This window comes from Talpa europaea, assembly GCF_964194135.1.
Source record: "Talpa europaea genome assembly, chromosome: 9".
Taxonomy (NCBI): domain Eukaryota; kingdom Metazoa; phylum Chordata; class Mammalia; order Eulipotyphla; family Talpidae; genus Talpa; species Talpa europaea.
Window position 1 is genome coordinate 42,663,514 of NC_140076.1, and position 11,514 is coordinate 42,675,027.

Genomic DNA, 11,514 nt, shown 5'->3' on the forward strand with positions numbered 1-11,514 from the left:
TTGAAAACATGTGCTACTTCTGCCACTCACTCTGGCTTACTTTTCTAAACTGATTCCATTTATTCTGTCATTGACAATGAAAAGCAACAATCTGTTTATATTCTAAGTGGAGGACACTGACCAAGAGAATTGGAAAAGTGATTCCTGAACATGGGATGATTTATAATGTAGGTAATGTGCACAAATGAATCACAAATGAAACTGGATCAGAAAATATGTACTTATCATCCAACTAGTGTTGCTGTTTGACTTCTCCTTTTTCTTTCACTTTTTAACCCAAGAAAGACTATCCCCAAGTACTTCTGTCAATCTACCAAGCTGGAACAAATCTCTGCTTCTGATTTTCCTTTAAAAGGAAATCTGATAACTCAAAGGTATAAAGACAAAAGATATAGGGCCTCCCTGGTGGCATAGGAGTTAAGTCTCAGAGCTATCACTTCAACAGCCCACCATGGAGGCCTTAGTTAAAACCCCAGCCAGGGAGCTAACAAACATGACGCAGCACACCTTTCTTGTCTCCCCGGCTGCTTCCCTCAGCAGCGCATTTCAGTAAATCTGCTTGTTCTGCTCCCCATTCTGTCTCTGATGAATCCTTTCCCCCAAGTCCACCTCTGATCTATACCTGTTATAGCATAAACAAACAAACAACTAAAATGGTAGAAGCCTCCCTGGTGGTACAAGGGTTAAGATGCAGCACTATGAAGCTATCTGTAGCTATTGCAGCACAAGTTAGATCCCCGGCCATGGAGCTAACCCACAAGGCACAGCAGACTTCTGTCTCAGACTTCAGTGCTCCCTTCAGCAGTGTATTTCAGTCTGTTTCAGTGTATTTCAATGTATTTCAATCTGCCTGTCCTGTTCCCTACCCTGTCTCTGGCAAATCCTCTCACCCCCTGTACCTCTGGCCTGTACTCCAGTTCTTACATGCAGAAATAAATAAATCTTTTTTAAAAAAATGGTAACACCAGTTAAGACAGTAACTTTTTTTGGTGGTTATTTGACAGGAAGGGAAGGTATACATTTAAGAATAAGAAAAATAATTAAATACAAATAAAAAGGTTTTGAGTATATGAAATTAATTTTACATGGCCTATTTTAAAAAGGCTTTCAAGGAAAATTAATCTTTCATCCACATTTTACAGATAAGGAAATGATTCAGTAAGTAATAGAAGAAAAATAACTCAATTAAGATATTAAATATATCTAAATAAAATCGCTATTGAAAACAACCAAAATTTTTGATAAATAAAATGAAACAAAATAAAGTGTAAGCTATTCCAAGTATCTTAGAATCAGCTTTTCCACTGTGTACTGAGGATGTTTAGCACAGGAGTTCAGGTTCTGGGGGTAGGATACCTAGGTACAAATGTTGCTCCTTGATTTACTAGCAGTGCAAACTTAAAGACATTTAAGGGGCCTCCCCGGTGGCGCAGCGGTTGAGCACTGGGTTGCGAAGCTGCCTGCAGCCTCTGCAGTGCCAGTTCGATCCCTGGCCACCGGGCAAGGGTCCCACATGGCGCAAAGACCTCCCCTGCTGCCCGCTGCTCCCCTCAGCAGTATACTTCGGTCCTTCTGCCTGCTCTGCTCCCTGCTCTGGCTCTGGTGAATTCTCTCACCCTCCCGTGCTTCTGACTGTACCCAGTGCTTGTATAAATAAATAAATAAATAAATAAATCTTAAAAAAATTTTTTTTTCAAAAAAAAAAAAGACATTTAGGCTTTCTGAGGCTTCATTTCCTCGCCTATAAAATGGAGAAATAACTAAACTACTTTTGTAGGCTTAAAAAGATTATGTGAAATTATGCTTCTTTGATTAATTTCTATTCACCTTCAAGTTATTAAGCCAGAACTATTTTGGAAAACATTAAAGTACCATTATGTAAATACAAGGTTACATGATGGCTCTACCTTTTGCAGTCCTGGGAGAAACTACATTCAAATCTCTACCAACACTTCAACTGTAGTCCTCAACACCTTTGCCCTGTGAGTGTAATACAAAGCCCCATAGCCAACATATGGGGTCTAATATTTTTAAAATGAAACCAACAAAAAACCTTCCAGTGACAGGTGCTTTTTATGTTGGTGACTGTGGGTAAAGCATAAAGTGGGAGACTGGGTAAGTAAAAGAGTTTTTAATTTTAACCCTTTGCACTCTGCTGTCCCCTCTAAGGGGACATCGGAATTCTAGCATATCACTCGGATGTCCCCTCTCAGGGGACATTGCAATTTATTAGTGATTACGGGGAATGGAGTTATTTCAACGCAACTTTTTGAGACATGCATGTTTCCCTGAAGTTTTATCTTGAAATGGCACAAGAAATTAAATCAAAATATCGTAAAATTACTAAGATATATACAAGAAATGTCAGCGGGTTTTGTGTCGGACGAGAACGTGAGAGCGATAAGGGGAGTTTGTAGAAGAAAGGTCGGTTTTCGAACATAGCGCGCACTGTATAGTGAGATACATAATTACAAATAAACAAGTCTACATCTGGAGGAAAAGATTTTCAAAGCTGAGCTCATTTTGGTTTGAAGCTTCGAGCAGTGCACATAGATCTAACGAGGAGAAAATCAGAAAAGTGATTCTTTTCTTAGTGAATAAATTGTTTGGTGAAAGCTATTTTGGTAAATATCCTCTTGTCAATTAGTAATAACAATTAGAAATTTTAAACCCATGCATTTATTCATATTTTTTATTAGAACAATGGCAAAGCGTCCAACCATGAATGAGTCTCATGACACAAGTAGTAGTGAAGATGAGCTCCAGATAGACCTCTATACAGACATGTCAAACATGCACTAATCAGCCTGCAATGCATATTGGGGAGTGTTACAAAACTTATCATACTGTACAAAATTATAAACAATAAAATATTGTGTTTTTTGCAAATATACATTCCTCGATGTCACCCAATTCATGTAAGTCCAATATCATTATAATACGTTACTTGGTTCCAAAATTATACTAAATAATATGAGGGTCTGTAAATGCACGTTTCCACCGCAAAGTAGCGTCAAGTACCTGGTAGCCAATGTCCAGAATGGTTCGGAGTGCAAAGGGTTAATGATAAGAATTTAAAGTGTCTAAGAAAATTATTCATATTTCTAAACTTTGTTTCTATATATATTAACTGAACTTTAACTACATTCAAATTTTGAAAGTAATACATTTTCAAAGGTGATTTTTAAAAGTGTACAGAATGGTTAATGATTAAAAGTTGTTAATTAAGTTTTAAGGCATTATAATTTAATTTTCCAGCTTATTACAATAAAACAGTAAATATCTAACTTATTTCCAGGAATTGTGGAGATGAGAATGGAATCTCTCTAGCTTTCAAGTCTCATGCAGAAAATGTTTTATTCTTAGAGTAGACAGGTTTCAATAAGAGTGCAGCATAGGCACCAAATGATTAAAGTGAATCAGGATCTTTCTCAAATATCTTTATGCCCAGCTTCATTCTTCTGGAATATTTTTAGAACAAAACTCTGGAGTCGAGAGCACAAAATGTGGACCTAAGTAAATCTCAAATCTTAATCTACCTGATATTTTTAAAAATATTTATTTATTTATGCATACAAGAACTGGGGTGTAAGCCAGAGGTGCAGGGGGTGAGAGGATTCACCAGAGACACAGTGGGGAGCAGAAGAGGCAGATCTACTGAATCACACTGCTAAGGGGAGCAGATGGCCAGGCGAGAGAGGTCTGCTGCTCCATGTGGATTGCTCCCTGACTGGCCAGGGATTGAACTTGTGCTGCAGTGGCTGATGATAGCTTGATAGCGCTGTCTTTAACCTCTGTGCCACCAGGGAGGCCTTACCTGATATTTCTTAAATTAGTTTTTCATATCAAACATTTCCCTATTAATTCTAATTTCACCTGCTAGCACTTACCATATTTTACCCTTAACTTTTATTTTCTTACTCACATTAGACAATAAATTTCTTGAGCTTTTACTTACAGGGTGTCCAAACTAAACTAATACACTTGTTAGACATTTTTAAAATAAATGTATCAATTATTTAGTGATACAGAATGGAGTCAGGGTATCAGAATGCATTACCTACTGTACTATCACTAATAGTAGTATGACCTCAGTTCCAATTTTTTTCAGAGATCAGGCTCTCTAGTTTTGAAATGGAATGATGATACAGAGTGATCTATAAGATTACTTATATTTCTGTAAGTTCATGCTTTCAATTATCAATTGAAATTTAAATAAATGCATTCAAAATTTGAAAGTATGTTTTCTGGAGTAATTTATTAAGAATACACAAACAGGCCCTCCCTGGTGGCACAAAGGGTTAAGTCTCAGCATTTTCAAGGTACCAGCAGCCACTGCAACACAAGTTCGATCCCCAGCCAGGAAGCTAACCCACATGGCACAGCAGACCTCTCCTGTCTGACCTACTGCTCCCCTCAAACAGTGTGTTTCAGTCAAACACCTGTTCTGTGCTACACTCTGTCTCTGGTGAATCTTCTCACCACCACCACCACAACTCTGGCCTGTACCCCAGTTCTTGTATACATAAATAAATCTTTTTTTTAAAATACACAAAACAGGTAAGTAATGGTAAGACGTGTTCTTTCATTAAGTCTTAGACATATCAATACAATTTCTTTGCTCACTACAGTGGAAAAGCAGCAGCTTACAACTTGGTAACATTGCTCCAAACGAAATTACAAATAGATGAACATGTGACATTTCAAGTAATTGTCCCTAAGAGACATATTTTGCAATTTTCTTTTAACAATTAATAACATTCATTCAAACATATATAATGATCTTCAGTTCCATAAGTAAACTTACATGAAAAGCTGGCTAACATACCTCAGACTAGGTTATCACAAATAATTAAAGCTTAGGAAAGAATTTATTCATAGAAATAATTTAAATATTTTTAGACAAACATCTAAAATTTTCCTTCTGTTTTCTGTAAATATTCCAAGATTATCCCACAACTATCAACGTCAAAATAACACTTTCTAGGGGTGAATTGGTTTGGTAACTTAGTAACAGAAACAAATATCACAGAAGAGTCTGTCATTATTAAAAATATAAACATTGTACATGCCAGCACTTGCTAATGAAAATCACTGATATGATTCAATTACCAGGCACACTCCTTTGGAACACAATCAGCATGTGTTTTATCTTTAAGTTAACTGTGTTAAGTTAAAAGGGAAAAATGACAACTCATCAGGCACAAATAATTCTTAACACTTTCTGCACTCTTTATATTTTCTTAATAGTTACTACTTTTGTGCAATTTAAAAATATAAGATAATAAAAGCTCTACTACTACACTGGCTTTTTAAATTTTCCATATCACATACTAAATTAAGTTCTTTGGTAATTTGTATGACAGTACATCAAACTTGTCTGGAAGTCCTAAAATCAATCAAAACCTTATTGGTGAGGGCCTCCCTGGTGGTGCAAGGAGTTAAGCACAGCACTATGAAGCAATCCACAGCCTCTGCAGCAGTAGTTTGATCCCAGGCCAGCCAGGGAGCTATCCACCTGGCAAGGCAGGCCTCTCCTGTCTCCCCTGCTGCTCCCCTCAGCAGTGTATTTCAGTCAGTCTGCCTGTTCTGTTCCCCACTCTGTCTCTGGTGAATCCTCTCACCCCCCACATCTCTGGCCTGTACCCCAGCTCTTGTATGCATAAATAAATAAATCTTTAAAAAAAAATCTTATTGGTGAAACATAAGCCATAACATATAATCCGATCTCACTATTCACATTAAACAAATGAATGTCTAAATTACTCTAAATCAATTCTGCTTTAGAATTGATGCAGAAGAAAAATCTACTAACTTCACACTAACTTACAAAATTAACTTAAAATATGTTACAAACACAGAGCAGTAAAAGATACTTTTTACACAAACTTGAATAATTCATCATCAACATTCCCTCAAGTGCTGAAATGTCATTTACTCCATTTGTTACTTGGTCACTGTAAACTGTAAAACCTGAGGATGAACCTGACAAAAGCAAAAAGGCAAACCAATTTACACACACGTGCATACACATACCATAGAGATACAGAAATTCAATTTTCATAGTAGTTCACTGTTTGTTGGAAAGTAAAAAGTTGCACTTTCAGCTCTCAAAAGAAATCCACTACATTCTGGAAGCTCTTCAACCCCGAATGACCTTTAAGCTTTACAGTCATTGTAGCAGATTCCTAACAGTCTCAAGAAAACGCAAGCCTGCCTTGCTTTTTTTCCTCTAATGGCTAAAGCGCTGATAACTAGTAGTATATTTTTCATGCCCAATCTGTAGCGATAGAGAATCTCTAAAACATAGTTTTACCCACTCAGCATTAACCTCACCTCTGCGGAGAGCCATGCTCAGCAGCCCCTCACCTTGTGAAAAGGTTGGGTTGCACCCCAGGGATGGAGGGAAAAAAGCCAACTCTGTCCGCAGCACTACCTGTGGCTGCCCAAGGAGGGGGTGGCGGTGGGGGAAGAGAGGGTGTGAAGGCACAGGGACTTCTCTACCCGGGGCATATCGGGGGAAGTGTTCAGAAAGTGTGAGTCCTCCCACTACAGTGAAGAAAGGAATTTCGGAGACCGCTCTAGTCCCTCGCTCTTCCATACAGTCCTCCGAGCTCAGCCCTCACGCCGGAGCGGGGGGGAGGGAAAGCAAGAGGGAGGCAGCAGGTCCCCAGGGCCCCTCGAGCGGCTCCCGGCGGCCGCAGCGAGGCCTGGACCGTGCCCGCCGCGGCCTCGGGGCTCCGACCTGGAGGGGCGCCCTGTGCCCCGCGCCGGCCCGCCCTCCCGGCCCCCCGACCCCCCGACCCGATGGTCCACTCACCGCTCTCCACCTCGCTGCCTTTCTTGGCGGTCGCCGCGTTCCCCATGACTGGGGCGATGGAAAGAAGGGGTCAGGGAGGGGAAGGGGGGGCTGGGGCCGTCCACGCCGCTCCACAGGGCTGGGGCAAGTCCCGCTCCTGCACGGGTCCGAGCGGCGGGGGCTCCCGGAGCTGGCGCCCGGGTGCGGGCGGCGAGAACGGGCCGGTGTGGAGGGCAGGCTCCAGCCAACTCCTCAGCACCCGCGGCGGCAGCGGCAGCAGCAGTGGCGGCGGCGGGCGGACACTCCCCCTTCCCCCGCCCCGCTCGCCCTGCGCGCCGCCGGGCAGTGGCGCGCGCGGGCCGGGGCTGGTCCCTCTCGCCGGCGGGTGTGCGCGCCGGAAGTGACGTGACGGCCGGGCGCGGGCGGGGGCCGAGGGGCGGGGCGAGGCCCGTGCGGCGCGCTGGGGCGGTGGAGACCGGCCCTGCCCCGGGCGCCCGGAGTGGCGCGCGGGCACCCGGCCCTGGCGTGGGGCAGCGGCGGGGGAACCGCTAGCTTCAGGGACCCGGCGGCTCTCCTCTGGGCGTCCCCGTGCCCTTGAGCTCTGCCGCGGGAGCCCGGGCTGGGAATGGGGTTGCCCTCTTTGTGCCACCATCGCGGCGGACCCTCATTGCGAAGCCGCCTTCTCCCCACAGTCCTGGCCGGAAAGAGTCGCACGGTCGGGTCTGGGGACACGCGAGGGGAGCCCCTTGGTGCCCTCCGACCTGCGGGGGAGTCAGCATCAGCCGCGGGAACTACCGTCTCCCTAATTATGATCGTGTGCGGAGCCTCGGTTGGCCTCAGAGATGCAGGTATTGGCGGACCCCACTAACCGCAGGCCTTTGGTGTTTCCAGCGCAGTTTTCACTCGCCTTTAGTTTTGCAGGATCGCTTTCAGGTGTTGTCTGACATCGCAGGTGAAGGTAAAGGAAAATGTTACCATTCCTGCTGAATGTCCATTGACGTGCGCATTGTGTTTGTCAGTGTTCTGGGTAGGTGTCAAAATAAATACATTCCCAATTGGTAGTTGCGTTTTTATTACACATTTTAGAGCACTGGAATTTGCTAATAGGCTCACTTATCAGGTCAATTTATGTGGAACTCGAATTTTTGTCGCTCTTGCATGGTCTTTGCACTTGGCTCTCTGAGCATTTATTCCAAATTTAGAGTAAAAACACTGCAACTTCCCAAGGGACAGAAACCACGTAAATTTATTTTCTATTCCAAGGTACCAGACACAGTAAGTGTTTAACAGCTACTTGAAAGTACGCCAAGGAAATTTCTCACATCATATATATATGTATATATAGAGAGAGATAACATGACAATAATGGAGTAATAACTGTAAAAATAGCTCAGTAAACTCTTCCTGATTTTTCGTACTAACAGCATACCAAATTAATTTAGCAAATATTTATATCAGGTATATTATATTCCAAGTAATGCACAAATAATAATTCATTTGATCCTTGCCAGAATCTTATGAAAGATGTACTTCTACTATCAGTTTACTTATGAGTAAACTGAGGTACTGAGTAGCAAGGCAATTTACCCTAGGTTACAACTGTTATCTGGTGGAATACTTGAACCAAATTTATGGGCTCCAATGTCTCATCCTTGGTCCATGATGTTGCTGAAAAAGCTGTAGATGTTGTTCAAGTTGCTTTCCTCCATTTGAAATTCCACTGACTTGAAAAGATATATGCACAGTGAGTTTACTTCTTGGAAGAATTCATTATATTGTTTCTGAGTTTCTCTTAAAGCCAAGTAAAATAAAGATAATAGAGAAGAAAAGATTTGAAGTAGTTCTTCAAGGTAGATTTTGTATCAGTGTGCAACAATGTTGTAAATGGTGCATCTTCCATCATATTACATGTGTATGTAATGTTTTGACATACATGCATAGACACTTCAATAAATAGCATAAAATCACATATATGCCAAATTAAAGATAACATTTTATATTCTTTTTTCTCAAAGAAATCTTTCTGGAATACTGGAATATGCATACTGCCCTCACTGGAGTGAGTTTTTAAATGTATGCGTTAGTAATAAAAGTGGTTGTGCACATAATTGGACCCTTAACAGAATTTTGAATTCTAGGTCCCCAACATGAGGACAGCTGTCTGCTTAGTAAATCTTAATTTGCAAAGGAGACGATTCACAGCTATGATAGTTAGATACATCGTAACTACATTCTAGAAAATTAATAAGCAAAAATTCAGCTTTACGAAATTTCTCCCTTTCTCAATTTAAATTCATCATGGGTTACAAAAGTTAATTGCTAATAAAGAAAAAAATGATCAACAATTTAAAATATCTTATTTGTTCCTATAGTATTATTTCTGTTTCCTGTATTAGTTTACATTGTTACTATAATTCAAGAATGATTATACTTTAAGAATACAGTTTCATAGTTTTCAATGAGTTAACATTCACAATCATTTATTTGTAATTATATAAAAGTTGCCACTCATTATTAGAAAATAGTTCTCTAGAGGAATATATTGTGTCTGTAGCATCTAAAATACTATGTTTCTGAGCCTCCCTGGCGGCCTAGGAGTTAAATTTCAGCACTACCACTGCCCAGCAATGTACTTCAGTAGACCCACCTTTTCTGCTGCCCACTCTGTCTCTGGTGAATCCTCTCACCCTCTGTACCTCTGACCTATACCCCAGTTCTTCTGTGCAAAAATAAATAAATAAATAAATAAATAAAAATAAAGTACTATGTTTCAAGAATTGTTTTGTTATATTCTGGAAGGGCAGGAATTGCAGTAAATGTTCAATTATTGTTGAATGGTGAAAGCTGCATGGAGCAATTGCTATCCTTTGCACTAATGGCTTTGCTATATCTTTGACAACCACAAATGTAGATCACATCTCATTTTCCTAGGAAAGTAGATGCAGCAAGAAGGGAATCACACAAAGAAAAGATTTAAAATTCTCTTCCATATAATATTTTATCTAAGAACCTGCAGCACTATAAAATAAGGAAAATTTTACTGGTGCTAGTTTCTTTGGAAATAATTATCCCTACATTTTCTAGTTGTTTACAAAAACATTTTCACACGCCATTTTTTTATTTGCTCCCCACAATAAACCTACATCAGGAAAACATATTAGCCACATTTTACAAATCAATAAAGCTAAATTCAGAGGCCAATTAAGTAGACCAAGATCACTTAAATGATAAGTGGAAGAGTGCTAGTTTATATGCCATCACTTGGTAAAACAAATATAACCCCAACTCTTAATAAGGTTCAGTTTTATTATCCCCAACTTGCAGATGAGAAAGCTAAGGCTTAGAAATTAAGAGCCTTTGTTCTCTCCTTCCTAGAGGCATGTCTTTGCTCAGGAATGAAAAATTGGGGGAAAATGGTAAATTATTGATTGTTTTGTAGTTTTTACATATCAACTTGATTTCCAAGTTCTTTTAAAGTAAAGCACCCTCAAAAACAATGTATGTCAGAAATATTCCTTTGTAATTACCAGGACAATTAAAATATGACCAGGTCATTTTGTCTTTATATTGTGTTTTATATCAAATAAGTGCAAGTGAGAATTAACAATCAAAAGATGGTGATTATTTTGAATAACAGGTAATACACTTTGTCTAATATTTCATTATTGTACTATATTGCATATGCTAAACCAAATAATACCCCACATTAAATATCAGGCAAAAGGCAGAACAATATTTCTGAAATGAAGTAATTTTTAGTTAATAAATTATGAATATGAAAATTATTCAAATCATCCTAGTATAGTACAAAGTGTGCTTGTAGGGCATAATTCTAATCTCTTTGATCAATAGCTAATTATCTGCAGTTTTATATTCATCTTTTTAGGTAGCCCTTCTCAGATGAAAAAACTAAAATAATCGACTGTTGTTAAATAACCTGCTCAAAATCAACAAAAATGAGCTTGTGTCAGGGTAGAATTATAGCTTACCTCTTTCATAGGAACTAAAATATACACTGTTGTTAGGGGTAAAAAGAAAAACCATGGAGGGCAAAACCAACAACTTTCCCCCCTTAATATGTAATACATTCTCTGGGCCTCCCTGGTGGTGCAAGGGGTTGTCTCAGCACTATGAAGCTATCTGCAGCATTTCAATCCCCAGCCAGGTAGCTAACCCATATGGCGCAGCCTGTGTCTCTTGTCTGGCCGACTGTTCCCCTCAGCAGTACATTTCAATCAGTCTGCTTGTTTTGCTCCCCACTCTGTCTCTGGTGAGTCCTCTCACACACACACCTGCTCCCACACCTCTGGCCTATACCCCAGCTCTTTTTTTTAAAAAAGATTTATTTATGAATACAAGAGCTGGGGTACAGGCCACAGGTGTGGGGGAATCAGAGGATTCACCAGAGACAAAGTGGGAAAAAGAACAGGCAGATTGACCGAAGTACACTGTTGAGGGGAGCAGTGGGGCGAGTCAGGAGAGGTCTACTGCGCCATGTGGGTTGCTCCCTGGCTGGCAGGGAATTGAACTCGTGCTGCAGTGGCTGTGGATAGCTTCATAAGTTGTGTCTTAACCCCTTGCACCACCAGGGAGGCCCTAAACCCCAGATCTTGTATGCATAAATAAATAAATCTTTAAAAAGGGCATATGTAATACATTCTCAGAAAAGGTATATTTGTTTTGGCTATTCTGATTATACTAGTGTGTTTTATCAA

The 11,514-nt window shown here is 40.4% G+C and overlaps 1 protein-coding gene across 1 annotated transcript in view; it reads right to left on the reverse strand.

Annotated features, from left to right (window-relative positions):
- PRKACB (protein kinase cAMP-activated catalytic subunit beta) overlaps nucleotides 1–6,866 on the reverse strand; it is a gene marked incomplete at both ends in the record, with an annotated part of 112,554 nt that extends 105,688 nt beyond the window's left edge. The window contains one exon of the mRNA XM_084242062.1: nucleotides 6,821–6,866. Within this exon, the coding sequence (XP_084098188.1) occupies nucleotides 6,821–6,866 (46 nt within the window). The remainder of the gene's footprint in view (nucleotides 1–6,820) is intronic.
- Nucleotides 6,867–11,514: the final 4,648 nt, after the last annotated feature.